The 18,797-nt window shown below is 39.3% G+C and overlaps 1 protein-coding gene across 1 annotated transcript in view; it reads right to left on the bottom strand.

Moving 5' to 3' along the window:
- The window catches only part of ITPR2 (inositol 1,4,5-trisphosphate receptor type 2), a 502,139-nt gene that overhangs the window by 381,964 nt on the left and 101,378 nt on the right, over positions 1 to 18,797 (bottom strand). The window contains exons 6-9 of the mRNA XM_059185826.1: positions 16,845 to 16,943; positions 16,485 to 16,568; positions 16,046 to 16,192; positions 11,301 to 11,396 (exon numbers count right to left, since the gene is read on the bottom strand). Of these exons, the coding sequence (XP_059041809.1) occupies positions 11,301 to 11,396; positions 16,046 to 16,192; positions 16,485 to 16,568; positions 16,845 to 16,943 (426 nt within the window). The remainder of the gene's footprint in view (positions 1 to 11,300; positions 11,397 to 16,045; positions 16,193 to 16,484; positions 16,569 to 16,844; positions 16,944 to 18,797) is intronic.

The following is an 18,797-nucleotide window of genomic DNA, read 5'->3' on the forward strand; positions in this document are numbered from 1 at the left end:
CAAGAAAGTAGATCTTAAAAGTTCTCATGCAGAAAGGATGTGTGGTGATGGCCGTTAGGCAGACTTAACTGCGGTAATCATTTCACAATATAGACACATACCAAATCATTATGTTGTACATCAAAACTAATAAAAGGTTATATGTCAGTTATATACTAATTTTTAAAGATATTGTAGGTAGAAAACCAGACACTGTATGACTCCATTTACACCAATTTGAAAGTCAGATAAAGTGCTCGCTTCGGCAGCACATATACTAAAATTGAAAGTCAGATAAAACTAAATTGTGGTTAAACAAATCAGAAATTGGGGGAGAGAAAAGAGGTACCAGGGAGAGGAGTGGAAAGAAAGCAGAGAACCCAGCCCAAGAGTCACATGCCAGAGTCTCAGTTAAACTGACTAACAAAGGAAGGCAGGGGAGGGAGCAAGAAAAGGGGAATCCAGTTACAAGCTGCCCCTGAGTGTTAGGCCAGAAACTAGGCAGATTTGAGGCAGGACTTTTTCTTTGGAGATATGTATCTCAGGCTCCTTAAGTTCCCTTGAATGACAAATAAAAGAATTAATTCCAAAACTGGCTTATTCTTGCTTTTGGAATCCAAGAGTGAAAGGTAGAAAGCCAAAAAGATAGGGAATTAATTGGCTTTTCATGTACTGATGAATCAAACACAAGAAGACACACTTTTCTTTAGTAGTCATGACAGTTCCAGCACAGTGCCCAGGAGGGGTTTATCTAGCTATTTTAGTCAAGCATTACTGGTTCGTATTTTTAAATTTGTTTTCAATTTGAACAATTCAGATTTTTTTTTCAAATTAAAAAAAATAGCCATACTAAAATTATAGTTAAATTATTTCCAAAATATATGTAGCATGTTTAACCAAAGATATATCTCATGGTCAAAGCATTCATTCAATAAGCATTTGAGTAGTTGGCCACAGACACTGTGAAGGGAACCCGTGCTGGAAACCATGATGTGTCCTACCTAAAATGTGTAAAGGAACAGGAATTAACACAAAATCATGTATGCCCTCTGAAATGTAAGTTATGTTCCATCCCAAAGACATTACTTTCTGAAATTCTGTCTTCATATATTTCACCCTCTTGGGTCACTCATCTCAATCCCTAAGTTCAATCCCTAAGAGAAGTCTGGGAACTGGACTCCAGGCTCTGCCCTGGGAGGAGATACCCATGAGCTTCAGGAAAGGTCACCTAACCTTGGAACCCAGAGTCCTCATCTGTTCAATGAGAAAAGTCTATGACCAAAGCTTAATCATACTAATTATATTTCATCAAATTTTATATATTCATGTCTTTGGCAATAAGACTAAAGATGGTGCTGATCAGTTAAGACTTTGCCTCATCTTGTGTCTCTCTGGCTGTAACGTGGGGTTTTTTTAAATGATTAATGTGGAGTTACTGCTTAAGTAAATTCATTAAAGTGATAATAATAACAAAGAGAAAGAAGAAGAAGAGGAGGGGAAGAAGGAGAAAGGGGAGAAGCCACCCAAATAATCTATGCCTATATAAATTCACCAATATTAATTGAAGACCAAATAAATATATGCTTTCATGTATGTTTTAATTATACTGCTGCTTTCCTCCTCTGAATATGAGAGCAGTAATTATTAAAGTAATTAGACTAAGGGTAAGCCAAAAAACATATTATTTCTAAAGAAAGGGAAAAAAGACATGGGCATGTGAAGATTCCTGAATCTTTCAGGACTTTAAAGGAAATATTTCCTTATGTTAAAAAATAAATTATAAATCTGGCATTAGAGAGAGAATTTTTTTCCCTTTGAGAGACCTAATATGCTCTTCAATCATTTATTCAATAAATATTAATAGAACATCTATAATGGGCAAAGCATTGTGGCATATGGTATTTTAGCAAAGATGAAGAGAATATGGTCCCTGACCATGAGAGAGTACAATCTAGGAAGGAAAATAAGACATAAATACAGTTAGCTGTAATACAAAATAGAATGTGACAAGAGATATAAGACAAGAATGAATAATTTATAAATAATACAGGTCAGAGGAAGGAGGGATCTGTGATGGGCAAATTTAGCCAAGAATTATTCATGGAGGGGTGCCTGGGTGTCTCAGTCAGTTAAGTGTCTGCCTTCAGCTCAGGTCATGATCTCAGGGTCCTTGGATCAAGCCCCACATCGAGCCCCACCTGCTCCCTCGGCTGCTCCACTCCGCCTCGTGCTCTCTCTCTCAAATAAATAAGTAAAATATTTTTTAAAAAAGAATTGTTAATGGAGAAGGTAGCATCTGAGATAAGCCTTGAAGAATGGGTAGAATCATAACTGGCAGATAAAGAAAAGAGTAAAGGACACAGGCAGTGCGGGGGAAGGACATAGGCAGCACAGAGATGAGAAAATGACACATGTTCAGAAAAGACCCATTAACATCATTTATGAAATATTTTTATATGCTTTTAAAGGTTAATTCATTTTCCCCTTACAGTCCTATTAGAAGGGATACCTTTCTTTAAAAAAAAAAAAAAGTCTATTTGTTTGTTTTAGAGAGAGAAAGAGCCAGCCCATGGGGCTGGGGGGGCAGAGGGAGAGAAAAAAATCTCAAGAAGACTCCCCCTGCTGAGCTTGGAGTATGGGGTTCCACTCGGGGCTCGATCTCACAAATGCTGAGATCATGACCTGAGCCAAAATCCAAGTTGGATGCACAACCATCTGAGCCACCCAGGCATCCCCTCGTAGGAGGGATTCTTCACCCCACTTTATAGATGAGGCCCCTGGGGCACATCAAGTGAAATCTTCTGTACAAAGTCATACCACTGGTGAGTGGTAGGGTCACTCAGAAGCACAGATCCTATGATTCCAAAACTCCATCCTTTGGTTACAATACCATGTTACATCCCTCCTGTCTCCATAAAGAGGAGGGGTGTGATCCAAGGTGGATCCAAGTCAGCCCAGACCAATGGGTCTTTTAAGCCATAAACTAATGGGTTTACATCTTCAGAAAGATTTTGAATATCACTGGGGAAGCATTTGCAAAAACACTACATTAAAAAAATCCTCGACTGGCCATAGTTAGTAGGAGATGGAGAAAAGGGATGAAAGAGGCAAAGAAACCAAGCGAGTTGGTTCTAGGAAGGCAGCAGAGCCCTGACAAAAATAATCATGCCGAATAAAGGAAAAAGCCAATGCAGAAGATGGCATGGAGACACAGTCAGTAGAATTAGAATGTGTAAACTGAGACAGAAAAGTATGTTTGCCACGATGCAGGTTTTCAACATTTCACTAAGAAAATGCACTGTTTGATAGATTTGTCAATCATAGACATATTTATTGAGTTTCAATGGCAGTGGGATATCTGAGATCAAATTCCTGGCCCACTGCAGCCGTGGGGGTGAATAACAGGGAGACTATGAAGACCAAAGACCCAGTACAAACTCCTGAAGGGAGCCCTCATTTGAATGGCCAAAGGAAGAAGTCAAGGAGAGAATGTCACAAGCCAGAAGAGAGAAGTGGCAAAGAAAGAGAGAGGCACAGAGAAATACCCTAAATAGTTAGGCAGTGAAAACCATGATTGTGCCACAATCAAATGAAAGACAAGTACAACTTTCACCTAACACAATAGTAAGAAGCAGACAGACCCCTCCCAAGTCCACAATATAGGCTCATTTTCTTAAAACAAAAATGTTGGTTTTTATGAGGAAATGTGTTTTGATCAATTTTGATGATATATAACATTAAAATCATCACTTGTATATTTTTTCAAATAATTATATATGTATATGTTCTTGTCTCCAATGCCTGACATTTCAGAGACAATCTATTATTCTGACCGACAACTCTAGAAAAGAAAAGAAGGTAAAAAATAACCTTTATTAAGTGCTTATATGTGCCAGCGCAATTTATATTTTGATATATAACATTTATGTGTGTGTGTGTGGAGGACCTAGTTTGTGTATTCTTCCATCATATTTATTTATATATATGTATACGCAAACATACAAACCACCAACTATGGCTGATATAGTGCATGGAAAACTAAACACAGAGGTATTCAAAACTATAAACCTAATATTCATAAGATTCTATACCAATGTACAGGTTCTTGAGTACCAAGTTTTTTACTAATTAATTAAATCCAAAATCCATTGCATCGTTAGGAAATAAGTGTTTACTGCCATCTGGTGGACGTCTGGCCCATCTACAAATAAGCTAGTTGGCTTTGAAAGTGTAATGATATCTTTAACAAATAAAATCACTTGCACTGTTCGATCTATCTTGCTCTGGGAAGGATCCTATGGCTTTAATAATATCCCAAGAAAGAAAATGTAGAAGCAGTAGATCAGAAACTGTGATACTTGATTTAGAATTGCTCCCATGACTAGAGAAGAATGGTTTCCTGAGATTCCTGTATTATCCCCTTCAAAATGTGATAAAAGTCCTGTCCCTCCCATTGATATGGCTGTGAATTCTCCTGCACCAGTACAGCAATACAAGTAAAAGATCCAGGGCAAATGGCCATGAGTGCGCTTACAACCCTGCAGTGTATAAACGGCAAAATTTCATGGCTGTTTGCGCTCCTTCCCCTCATGGTACCTTCTCCCTTGTATGGCCCAAGGAAACTGACATCACAGAAGACAGCTTAACCATAAGGCACTGTAAGTGTTCTGGAAGGCATTATCTGACAAAGCCACAAATGGCTTCGTTCTCTAATTCACAATTAAGTACTTTTTTTCCACGTTTTGTCCATGAGCTTCTAGCACTGTATATTTCTCCAAAATGAATTCTGAATTCCCTAAAACAAAATAGCACTATATTTATAGTGCTATTCTTAAATAGCTTGCCATTTACGTGCTTTGTCTCTATAATTAGACTACAGAAGCATCAGCATATGAAACAGTCTAATTTCCTTTGGATAGTGTCCCCTTCATTTCTCCACAAACAATAGTCTCATTACACTTTTCTGGAAAACTTGGCCTCCCTGTAAGTATGAGTTAAATTAGAATATCATGTTTAAGAAGTATATGTATAAGTAAAATTTTGAGGGTTTCTTTCCCCCTTTGTGCTTAGATTTAAGATCGCAGCCCTTTAAACTCACTGTAAGCTTTAACATGGCCATAATTTAAACATTACACAAAATTGGTGCTCTCAGATATGCACGCATGCTGGAAATCATTGCAAAGGAGATGTCCCAGTGACTAAATGAATGTCCTTCTCTACACTGCAAACTCCCAAAGGACAAGGACCAAGTGTTCATCACCTTGGTTATCTTCACGGTATCACCTCTTCACAACTCCGTTGCTTCCATGAAATCAAAATGGTGCTTCCACCTAGTACGCAGTCAGTAAATGAGTGTTGCCATGTTGGTGTAACATGAGTCAGGGTTTCTCGATATCAGCACTACCAGCATTTTGGGTCAGACCATTCTTTGTTGTAGTGGCTGTCCCGTGTCCCCTGCTTGGATGTTTCTCTGCACCCCTGGCCTCTATCCACCAGATGCCAGTAGCTCCCTCTCCCCAGTTCTGACATTAAAAATGCCCCCAGACCTGGTCATATAGCCCCTGGGCAACAGGATCACCCCAGGCTAAGAACCACTGGGGTAGATAAAGCGACACAAGCCTGCCATTGAACCCGACTGTCCTTACCTTGTGTTTGAACTTTGGACAAAGTGAATCACCTCTCTGAACCTGTTTCCTTTTCTATAAAGTAAAAGGATTGGATTTACAGCCTCAGGCTCTCTCCCTGATTCATCCATTAGATTATCTAGTATTTACTGAATATATCTCCCATGTACAAGGTAACCAGTGATGAACCCCTGAATTCCAACCCCCCACCGCCTTCAGTTACCTGGCTTGCCAAAAAATACCAGTGCTGGATAAAAACTGTAACCATAATAACAGTAGAAGTAGTGAAAGTAATAATAAACAACACGACTCCACATTTTTTGTCCCCTTCTCAATGGAAGTGAGGGGACTTCAGAATTACTGAATATATTTTATGTGCGAGGTGTTGAACACTCCGTATCTTCCCTAATTCCAAAATAATCCCATGTAATATATACTATCGTCTTCTTTACACACAAGGGATCTGAGGTTCAGAGAAGTTAAATATTTGCTTTAGGTCAGATAGATTGTGAGCAGTATACGTGGGATTTTTTTCCCCCACTACACTAGGTTCTCTTTGCCACACTGGCCAATATAAGCACCATACCCTCAAAGGCAATTCAAGAATTACATAATCCAATTTACCAGAAATGCCTCAGGCACATTAAAATAATATTTCAAATTATCAGTATGTGTGCTGAGAATGGAAAGGCTGAGGGAAAAGGGGAATGCACAGCCAGATCCTGGTCTTCTGACAGGAACTTCCCTTTAAGGCAAAAACGGCTCTGTTCTCATCTTATATATATTTTTTTTAAATATACCTTTAAAAACCTATCTAATAGGACTGTTTTCCCTTTATTACTGTTCCTGCTCCTTCAAAGCCCTGATATGAAAAGTCAGTCCACCCTTATTTCTGCTTCCTGGCTTCCTTGTCATTCCTCTGCCCTCTGGATTCTGGTTTCCACAAAAAATGCTCTCAATCACAAATGACTGTGTTCTTGCCAAATGCCATAAATACAGTGTGTTCCAGACCTTTCGGGTAGCACTCTCTCCTTTTTGAAACTCTGTCCTCCCTTGCTTGACATTTGTGACTCAACCCATCAGATTTTCTAGCGGTTTCTCTGACTTCTCAGGCTCCCCGTCTGTCGTCCACCCTTGGAAGATGATGTTCCCCACAGTTTCAGCATCAAACACCTTCTCACTCTCCTCATAATGCCTGATGATCTCCTCCATGCTGATGCTTGTCAGTTGAGCCAATCCCCAAACTTCTAGAAGATGCGAACCCTGTGCCTATCAGGCATTTTCACCTGGGCATTTTATAGCACCTCCAATCAAACAGAGTCAAAACTGAATGGATTATTGCCTCATCCGTGCTGCACCCCTTCCCATTTTCCCTGAATTGGTGAATGACATCACCAGTTCTCCAAAGCCAGAATCCTCCAACTCTTTCACCTAAAACATCCTATGGATTACGACTCTTTTGCTTCCATGTCTGAAAAATGTCTTCTCTTCTTGCCATGACCAATGCCACTCCCTCAGTTCAAATCCTCAACATTCCCGGGCTCCCCATCTCAGAGGCAATCCCTTCCAGTTGCTAAGGCTCCAGAGCAGCTCTGTCTACTGAAACTTTCCTGGTGCTGATGGAAATGTTCCGTATCTGCACCCTCCAACACCCTGAAGGTACTGAGCCACTTGAGATGTGGCTAGTGTAACTGAAAAACTGACTTTTTCATTTTAATGGTATTTATTTTAATTAAAAGAACCAACATATGCCAAGGCAATTCTAGAGTGGTTGTCCTTAAACACAAGTTTATTTAGAACGCTGCTCTTTATGCTTTAAAAATAAAACCAATTCTCCTTAGTTTAACAATATGGCCTAAAAAAACCAGCTGCCCTACATGTCTGGCCCTACTACTCCCCTGCCACCTTCCAGCACCACTCCCAATCTCACACACAGCCTCTGTGTGATCCACATGTATATTAGCCACATGAAACTAGTTTGTACAACAGCACACACCTCCTTCCCTTTGTAAATGCCGTCCTCACTGCCTGTACATGTGCTCTCCCCCTCACACACACCTGCCTTACCCATCCACCAAGCAGCACCTTCTCCAGACTCCTGACCATTCCTCCCAGGCACCTAATGCCGCCCCATAAGCACATCACTGTTCCTATTGCTATACTACACTTATCACACTGTACTGAGAGCTCCTCAAGGACAGAAGTTAGATTTTCTAGGGACATCACTGGTGTCTACCAAATGTTTACAAATACCCATCCAGCCTCAGCCCCAAAGGTAACTACTTCAAACCTTATTCCTCCTAAGGATTAGATCAAACCCAAACCTTTCAACCTAAATCTTTAAACAAAGGGATCTGTCACTCAGTAATTCCTTTTAGAACCCCTTTCCTTAAAAAAAAAAAAAAAAAGACCCTCTTTCCTTGAGCCAGGCTGCCCTTTTTTCATTGTCTGCCTGTGATGTGGACATTCTACAACCCTGTCTGTGTCTTCGTGGCAACTTCTACACTGGTTGTCCTTTTGTTTCTCTACCCACCTGCGTTTATTCCTTTCTTGGAGAACCAGGGACAAGTTCACCACAAGCAAGAGTCTTCTTTGGCTAATTTCCTGCTGACCTAGCTCCCCCTGAACACAGAATCAGCCTGACATGATCCTACCGCTGACCATCCCGTGGCCATTCACTGTAGACCGTCTTCCACTTCCAAACCAGGTCAGCTCTTTGAGAGCAGAGACTCACCGCCCTGCTTCCTTCTCTCCCTGCAGCATTCTCCATCATGCTCTGCACTTATCAATCACTTAAAAAGCATATACTAAAGATGATGTGAAATCTGAAGGAGGGTGTCTGCCGCTGCTCTGAATTCCAAAAATAATTATTCCCAACTCTTGCATTTTCAACTTCCTACAATGTGTGTCTTATTTTTTTAAGAAGCATCTAGATATTAAAGATAAAACAAAAAAAGTAAAATAAAAGCCATGGAGCCTTTTCTCTCCTTTGAATAAGTATATAATATGAGAAAATAAATAAAGCTAAGAAGTTGCAGATCCAATTGTTGGGAATGAGTTGAAATTAAAGACCTAGGCATTTTTAAAAAGCAAAATAATAAAAGGATAAGCATTGTGTTTTAACTGTTGTCAGAGGCTAATTTCACCTATTGCGGAACTAGAACTGGATAGCAATCTTTTACCACATGACAACGACAGTTACTGATTTTGCCACACCTGTAAACACTTTCACACCAGTAGGACACACACATCCTGTGATGTGACTATACCAGGATCTTACCGGACCTTAGACAACAAATGAAATATAAAACCCTAACCTATGGATGCCAGTATTTTGAGGCTAAGATTTCTCTTTTGATGGTAGAACACTACACAGAAGTATCCATTCTATTTTACTAGTTAAAACCAGTAGAAAATAAATTCCTAGCTTTCCATTTTCAGAGATGATTTAATGCTTAATTCTCCTTCTCTCACCTTGCCATAAAAAAAGATGTTATCGCAAGTATTAAAGGTCAAAGAAGAGCTCCTCCAAGTACACCAGACTTTTTAATGGACAAAATAGCATCTGGCATTTAAAGTCATAGTCTCTAAAGACAGAATAGAGTCTTTCAAAGTCTTTTCAAGGAATGAGCTGCTTTCTATTTCTCAATTTTTAATAAATTCCTTTATATATTCAGGTCTTAGAGCTTCATTAAAGTTAATAAACAATTTAATTCTTAATAATTCAGTCATTTGAATGTGTCAACGATAAAGTTTTAATTGCAGAAATTAACTAAGAAACTCATAATGTATAATCATGTTGGTTTTCTATAGAATGTCAGTAGTTAAAACAGCCATTGATTAAAGTAAATTAAGGGCGAGTCACTAATAAAAGATTCAAGAGAATTTTGATACTAATTTCTTATCTTTTACACCACATAAAATAGACTTCTCTTATTTTAGACAAGATTCTCCGGCTTAATTTTGCATCAAAGTGTTATTTTTCAAAAAAAGTTACCTCAAAACACTCATGATGTAAACAGGCCATAAATTACAAGGCTATATTTCATTTATTTGAACAGATTCATAAATAATAAGTCAGATATTTATAAAAGTAAGAGTAGTCCCTATTTCTCATAATTAATATAACCATGCCAGCGTCACTTCCTGGAGGCTTACCATGGCCCACATGCCATGCCAAGCATTGCACCTCATTTAATTTTCCTAATACTCGTATTATATAAATATTGTGATTATCCCCATTTTCCAGAGGAAGAAACTGGATCTTAGAGAGACTAATTTGCCCACACATGGCTCCAAATGCCACTCAGATACAAATCCCAAAGTCTTCTTCCTATCCTCTAAGCTTACAGAAGCCTGAATGGCTTCTATATACTCATTCATTCATTCAAAAAATATTCATCAACTCTTGTAAGTACCAGGCACTGCCCTACATGCTGGGGACATGGTGTGATATAAAACAAAAACAAAAACAAAAAGAATCCCTGCCTTCAGAGAGCATACATTCTGACAGAGAATGTTGAGAAAATAAGATGTACAATGAGTCAGACAGTGGTAAGCACTATGAAGACAATTATCGCAGGTTAATAGGATATAAAGGGTAATGGTGTTGAGTACTCAGGGCTCAGCCCGTTAACAGAAACATCCTCTTTCTTGTCACTTCTGCCCCCCCAGTTCCTTATCCTCCCTCACATCCAAAACCGTAAGTCAGATAAGGATACTAAAAATCCTAAGGCCAAGTCTGGTTTTGAATCCCAGAGGAAACCTTAAATTGAAAAACAGAAACAGAGTTGAGGAGAGTAGAATGAATGTGTATTTTCAACCATCTAAAAAACAAATATTTTCAAAATTATTTTTACATTGGATAACCAAACTTTAATTAAGTCATTTGTAAAACTTCTATGCTGTTAAGTCGTAGCTACCTGATTGTCAACATGCTTTTAGTGGAGAAAGAAAAGACCTTTATTTGTTTTGACCATTTTTATTAACAGTATTAGGACAGTTCAGTGCCTCAGGGAGAAACGCCTTTCCTCTCCAATGGTTTGAACAATAAAAGTCATCCACTAGTGAAACCAGGCTCAGTGAAGATGACTGAAACTATCAAGGCTCTACTTCACCAACAATGAGTTGATCATGTCTCCAAGGCAGACATTCTGCAAGATCGAAGCTAAATTAAAAAGTCTAGAACAAACAGCATACAATATGCAAATCAGATACTCTATGGCACTTGACCTTAAAGCAAACCAAGCACCAGTGCTCTGTTGTTACTGTTGTTTTCATTTCTTTTGAGGTTCATTTATTTATTTTAGAGATAGACAGCGTGCCCATGAATGTGGAGAGGGGCCAAGGGAGAGAAAGGACCTCAAGGAGACTTGGGGCTGAGCACAGAGCCCAATGCAGAGCCAGTTCCAAGACCCTAAGGTCATGATCTGAGCAGAAATCACAAGTCAGACATTTAACCGACTGAGCCACAGAGGGCCCCTTGTTGTCTAAATTTTTAAGACAAAATTATTGCAGTGCTTCGATTAATATTCGCACTTTAACAATAATTTATATGCCAATCCAGATCATGAAAGACAATAATCAAATTTTGCATAATGACTGTTCCTACGAATACAGCTTCTTTTGGAGAACCCAATTGCTTATTTCACTATTTCAGAGACAGAGATGTAATAGCACTGTATCCATCAGTCTTACCTCTGCAGCTAAATAGTTCCCAGTTGCAAGGTGTTTAAATCTGAACAAGCTGTTCCATTGTCCAGCACCCCCACGGCACGGGTCATGGTGAACGACCTACAGAAAAAAAGAGCAACGACAATAAAGTCTCAAAGATATTCATGCTTCTGGCAAGCCAGTGCCAACAGTTCATACAAAGCGTTTGCCTGTTAAGGCTCCCTTGTCAAATCCAATATATGTTTGCCTGAGAGGACGATATGGCAGAAAAACAAAATCCCCCACAAAGGAGTAAAGAGACGTAAGTTCACTCAGTGTGTGCATACGTGATGCTCAGGCCTTAAATGTGTAAATACAGTCTTACTCCAAGAGACAGGCTTCCCAGGCCCAAACTGGAAATGCTGAGGGATTCTCTCCCATCGGTCCCTCAAATATTCACTCAGCAAATCATATTAAAAGCTTACTCTACACCTTCTTCTAGGCAACAGGATCACAGCAATGGAGAAGACTAGAGCTTCCACTAAATAAGATTCGGCAAGTGCCATGAGGAAATAAACAGAGCAAGTGACTGAGTAACTAGGGAAGGCTTCTTGAGATGTGGTGATTAGGCCAGGCCACTCTGACATGACATGTGAGCTGAAACCTGCAGGATAAGAAGGAACAGTCACGTAGAGAGATTGGATGATAGCATTCCAGACAGAGGGAACCACAAATGCCAAGGCCTGGAGCTCTCAATGAACTTAATTATTGGCCCTTTCCACAAGTGCTTTTTAAATAATACCCTAGCCTTTGATACCTGTCCTTGGAAGTGGCCTTGCCCCAGATGCTGAGCCACGAGGCTCACTGAGAGTAAAAGGAGAGGCTCTGAAGCAGGCGGCTTGGGGCAGCAGCAAAGCCAACATTTTACTGTCTGAAGATGACTGTGTTTGAGTCCCAGCTCCACCAATTCCTATGGTATGATCACGGCAAGTAATCTGACATCTTCAAGCCAGTTTCGTCACATGCAGAATGATTTTTAATTGTTTTGAAGATTAAGTACTAGGAGAATTTTTTTTATTATTCTCCCCCAACAGGTTACCTTCTTTTTGCTAATGCTGACCCCCACCCCGGTTGGACTCCTGCCCCAGCCTCAAATTCTGTGTGCTACTACATATAAACTTTCTAATGCTTTTGCTAGACTCTAGCTTCTAGGTCTTCCCCTACCCTGGTGGCTCAAGTAATGTAATAATTAGGAAAATACTTCAAAGTGGATGAGGTCTTTAAAAAAAAAAAAAAATCCTGTGGCCAAAACCCTACCCATCTTCCAAGGCTAAGTTCTAAGTTCTCAAATCAAACTTCTTCCACAAATCTTTTGCTAATCACACCAGCTACCCTCGAACACTTTTGGCAAAGGCACAGATACCTCTGACACACTGATCAAATCTATTGGTTGTCTCACGGACACGCACACACATTTTGTGTACAGCTGCTAGAAGTTCACACAGAACCGGAAGCTCCCCAGGGTCCCAGACTAAGAACTATCTGAGACAAGAGTTGATCTAGCAATGTCTAAGGGACAACTGGACATACAGAAAGGAGGGTGTTTTCATCCATCACAGTGATTTTAGAGGGATGCTACAGGCATTATGGGGTATTGGCTAAAATACCATATATGCTGCAGGTCACAGGAGATCGAGCCCAGGCTGGACGTTGTCTGTGGCACTCAGGACCCACCCACCCCTCCAAGTGCTCCTCTCTCTGTATCCTGGGGTGGGAAGCCTCAGCAGCAGGGTTCTGGGTCCTTCCATTAGGATGGAAAGCAGAGAAAAGTAAAGAACGCTTCCTCTTCAGGTTCTAGTAAAGGGGTGGCAGGTGCCTCGGGCAGCCTCCTGAAGCAAGGGGGGAGAGGTCTGAGGGCTCAGAGGAGGAGCCGTGAGACCTTCAGCCTTGCCTGATCTTCCAATAAGACCGTCCCCTGGGGCGCCTGGGTGGCTTAGCGGATTGGGCCTCTGCCTTTGCCTCAGGTCACAGTCTCAGGGTCCTGGGATCGAGCCCCTCATCGGGCTCTCTGCTCGGTGGGGAGCCTGCTCTCCCCCTCCCCCTCTGCCTGCTTCTCTGCCTGCTTGTGATCTCTCTCTCTGTCAGGTAAATAAATAAAATCTTTAAAAAGAAAGAAAGGAAGGAAGAAAAGGAAGAAAAAGACTGCATTCCCTACCCTGGTTTTCCCTGTCCGGTCCTTCCAGTAACATAGAAACCTAATTTACTACACCAAATATCTCTTCGCCTCGACCACACTGGCTGATACTGCACACAGTAGAGAAATGTCCCACAGCCCACCTCGTTCAAGCCTCCTGCACAAATGAACCATCCACAAATATAAACTGGTAACACTTTCACATATAATTGTATTAAAACATTTTCATAACAAGTCAGATGAAAAGTCCAATAATTGAAGGGAAATCCACTACAAAGAGAGAAGCTTAAATGAATTCGAGACATTATTTCAGAATTATTAAATAATGGATTCATTCTCTCCATGATGACTGCTTGGTGGGCTGTAGTAGTTACAGTATTTCGACTACACGCCTTGTTGGAAAGGATGACAACACAGTGATACAGTTACAGCAAAATCTATAAAACTAATAGTAAATATATAAGAGAGAAGACTCACAATTCCTTTAAAAGACTTAGAGCCAAATACCACGTAGGCAGAGACATAGGAAATAAGGGAACTCATTGTATAGGGAAGTCACTATAGGACTTTTTTATGACTATATTTCATTAAGAAATCTTTAAAATTATACCTCACATTATTGCTCTCCCTGTATTTCTTGAATTCTTTAGAGCACAATGATAAGAAATCTATGGTGTGAAAAATACATATTTTAATTATGTTTTTATTTGGGAGCTGCCAGTTATCTTTCACCCTGATAAGAGACATTGTCAGATTTCTTAGAAGAATATCATGTAGTTTTGGTAATGGTGGTTTTTCCTAAGATTTTCTCAATTCCCTGTAAACCTATCCTCTTGAAGGATAAGGTCTCTTCTGAATGCTAGAGACTGAAAGTATGCCTCAATATGTACTAGGGTTTCAAGTTAGAAAACATGCTTTTTGTACTAGTTCATCTCTATTCTAAACCATGTCATAATTTAGAGAATCATTCTGATATTACATTTATAACTAAGGCTCAGCTCATTGGCATAAACATCATACTTCCTCATTTTCTGTTTCAAGAGTCTGTAATTTGTGTTGTTATCCCTATATTAATGTTTATTTCCTTCTTTTTTAAAATCATGTACAAATAAGTGCGTTCTGTTATTACTTCCCCTAACACGAGATCATGAGATATTTACAAGCCCACTTTTACCCCTGCTCTTTCATTTTCCTGTACTTGTATAGAAGGTCTTTTTTTTTTTTTTTTTAAGATTTTTTTATTTAATTGAGAGAGAGAGAGACAAGCAGGGGGAGCAGCAGAGGCAGAGGTAGAGGGAAAGGTAGAAGCAGGCTCCTGGCTGGGCAGAGAGCCCACGAAGGGGCTCCATCCCAGGACCCCAGAATCATGATCTGAGCTGAAAGCAGATGCTTTACTGACTGAGCCACGCAGGTGCCCCTGCATAGAATGTCTTCTGATCCTCATTTTCTACCTTGCCTTTCAAACCCAAATGTATTCATTCAAGGTGGGTACAAATATTATATCTACTAAAATAATTATTTACATATTGAAATACATATTGTTTTTATTATCAATCATTTATTATAAATTATTTTCCTTTCATGTTTTCTAAATTGTAATTTAGGGATATTATTAATTTTTACTCATGTAAATCTATAAATAATATTACCTACAAATTTCATTTTAAAAAACTAGGAAGTATCACAAAGTACATGCTATAAAGGGGAAGTGATGGGTTTTAAATGGTTGAGAACCACAGCTGTAAGTCTGGATGTCCATTAAATCAGGATGGAATGCGTCATAGGTTGGCTTGTTCACAGGTAATTATGTCTCTCTTATCTCCTTCATCATATATAAAGACACCAAAGAAAAACCCACACCTTACAGGGCACCTGGGTAGCTCAGTGGGTTAAAGCCTCTGCCTTTGGCTCGGGTCATGATCCCAGGGTCCTGGGATCGAGCCCCACATCCTCTCTGCTCAGCAGGGAGCCTGCTTCCTCCTCTCTCTCTCTCTCTCTCTCTCTTTCTGCCTGCCTCTTTGCCTACTTGTGATCTCTGTCTGTCAAATAAATAAATAAAATCTTTTGAAAAAAAAAGAAAAATCCACACCTTACATTTTCTTAATTACTCTACCATATTGGCAACATTTAAGAAAAACTTTTTAAAGGATGGATGAATTCTTAACTATGGGTCTCTTCAGCCAATAAAAGTGGCATATCCAGAAGAAACAAATGTTCTTCTCAGTGACTGTGTAGTTCTGATACCGGAAGTGAGTGAAAGTTCCATCATAACTCCAATGCCATCTGAGGCACATCATTTGAGGTCAGATCAGTGTTGACAACAGTTCACAATGGATTTTTAAAGGCAGCATCTTTCCATTCCCTTAATAGATGAAAGAGAGAGAGGGGACAGGAAAAGAGATGCCCCAGAGAGTATAGGAAAAGGAAGTAGCAACATTTCAAATTCATCACAGTAATGAAAAGGTACAAGTTAGTCCACAAATATTACTGTTTTATGAATTTATCATAAATGATGTCTATAACAATAAAATAATCAGCTTAGTAACCTTGTCTTTTTATATAAATATTTATTAAAATCCAAACATTATTTGCACACCTCTATTTCCCAGAGCGCTTTAGAACTGGTAGCAGAAGTGGCTGATTGACGCAAGGTTGTCCGAAGGAAAATGTGCTGTTTCTTCTCATATTCATCACAAGTCAGAAACTTCTCTTGCTCTGCATGAAACAGTCTGACAACATCACCCTAGGAAAACAGGAAGAGAACAATGCGTTTCCAAGAAAAGTCAGAACAAATACACATAAGAAGCAGATGTCTCCTGGTTTTGATACTCTAGGCCCTTCTACTACTTACTTGGCTTTTAATGATTATGTACACATGTCAAACTATAAAGAAGAAAACTCAGTGAAACACTGTAGTGACTATCAAGGTTTATAAACATCTCCTGAACTATGAATACTAGTGAATACACAGGTTTTACATCCAGAAGTTCAACCTTCCATTCTTCAAGCAAATGTTCCATGTAGCACATACTTACTCCTTTTAGTACATCCTCTCGATAGGAACTGTATTTCATGAATAAAGTGATTTTCCAGCTAGTGTTGCAATTAACAGCATTCACCTATTAATGAAGAAATGTTAAATTATAAAACTGCAGCTTCATTTGTACCAGAAATTGTTCTTCCAAATAGTAAAAAAGAGAAAAAAGATAACTGTGGCCAATAAGATAGGCACCTCAACACAAATACTACGCAAAAATAGCAATCACCACCTACCCAGATCTTAGGAATATTAATTAGCACAATTACATTCATGAAAACAACGAATGAAGCTGTATGACTTCTCTTCCTCTCATGATAAAAATAGACAAACCCATTTTTTTTCCTCCCGAACTCACCTCCTTGCACCCTCGATTATCGAGAAGCTCTATGTTGCTGGCGTGCAGCGGCTGTCCCGCGTTCACGGGCATCAGAACAACTTTATCACCCACCACAATCTAGGAATTAGAAATAAGTTGCAACTGAGACACTGGGCAGAACTGTGGTACCACATCTGAAGCTAGAAATAACTGCAGGGAAGTCCAGTTACTGACGCAACACCTGGTCTGGCTTCTGCACAAATATTAGTTCAATTCTTTTTCTCTTAGAGTAAAATATTTTCTGGTAAATGATCATGTCATTATGTTCCACAGTACTGATCAGCCTGGATTCACAAAGCTCATGCGGGCCCTTTTCTCAGTCTCCCGTTTCAGTAAGAACTATTTTAATGCTTATAAATAGGATGTCTCCTCTCCACACTGGATCTTATGCCGTGAGCACAGCAGAGCACCTGCCACATCAATCTGCCTATATATTAGAAGCACATTAAGTGCAAGGAGAAAGCGTTACTCACTTCTGTTATCTATGGGATTAAAAACAAGTCTGTTAAATCTGAAATGTCCCATCATCCCAGAAATACATTAAACATCCTAATGTCATCTGGATTCAGGAAGTGCAAAATTAGGTATGACCCTGTAGAAATATGCTTATTGTTTGGTCCTTAAGCATCTGGTTCACTCTTATCTTTCACATCCAATTGTTCTTTAAACTTTGGGGTTCAGTATGAAATTTTAAAAAAAAAATGTTTGGGCGCCTGGGTGGCTCAGTTGGTTGGACGACTGCCTTCGGCTCAGGTCATGATCCTGGAGTCCCGGGATCGAGTCCCACATCAGGCTCCCAGCTCCATGGGGAGTCTGCTTCTCCCTCTGACCTTCTCCTCGCTCATGTTCTCTCTCACTGTCTCTCTCTCAAATAAATAAATAAAATCTTTAAAAAAAAAAAAAATGTTTAAGGTAAAAATATTTATCTTGCTAGTTTTCAGTCATAAGCCCACCTTTTCATTAAATATTCTCTAAAATCTAAATGCCTTAAAATTTAAGTTAGAACAATAATTTTTAAAAGTTGTGCATGTTTTACACTATGTAATACACTTGGTACCAAAATAGCTCTATATATTAACTATACTGGAATTAAAATAAAAGGTTTAATAAATTTTTTTTAAAAAATTTAAGTTGAATTAATATTTTTTTTGTTTTTTTAATTAGGGGACGCCCGGGTGGCTCAGTCAGTAGAATCTGCAACTCTTGATCTCAGGAGAGTAGAGATTACTGAAAAAAATAAAGAAAACATATATAAAAAAATTTTTAGTTGGTTTTGGGAGAAATGATCTAGAGAATTAAATCTAAGTTGATTTTTTTCATTTATGTTATCATTAACAACGTCCAATTTATCTTTAAGAATTTCTATTCATAACTCAAATTGTGGGAAATGAACTTGTGCTTTCTTTTTTTTTTCCAAAGATTTTATTTATTTATTTGTTGGAGAAAAAGAGAACACAAGCAGGGGGAGCAACAGTCAGAGGGAGAAGCAGGCTCCCCACCGAGCAGGCTCCCGATGCAGCACTCGATCCCAGGACTCTGAGATCATGACTTGAGCCAAAGGCAGATGGTTAACTGACTGAGCCACCCAGGCGCCCCAAAGTTCTGCTTTCTTAATGGTAATAATAAGCAGTTTAATTTTAGAGTTGCTAGAGTTTCTCTTGTTACAATCCATTAGAAGAATTAGTACTGTATGGGGCGCCTGAGTGGCTCAGTCACTTAAGCCTTTGACTCTTGATTTCAGGTCAGGTCATGATCTCGAGATCCTAGGATTGAGTCCTACATTGGGCTCCATGCTGAGTGGAGAGCCTGCCTGTCCCTCCCCCTCTGCTCTTCTTTGTATTCCCTCTCTCCCTCTCTTTCTTTCTCTCTCTCCAACAAATAAGTAAGTAAATAATCTTTTTGAAAAAAGACTTATTACCGTAAGACTTATAC

The sequence above is a fragment of the Mustela lutreola genome, chromosome 8 (assembly GCF_030435805.1).
Source record: "Mustela lutreola isolate mMusLut2 chromosome 8, mMusLut2.pri, whole genome shotgun sequence".
Lineage (NCBI taxonomy): Eukaryota > Metazoa > Chordata > Mammalia > Carnivora > Mustelidae > Mustela > Mustela lutreola.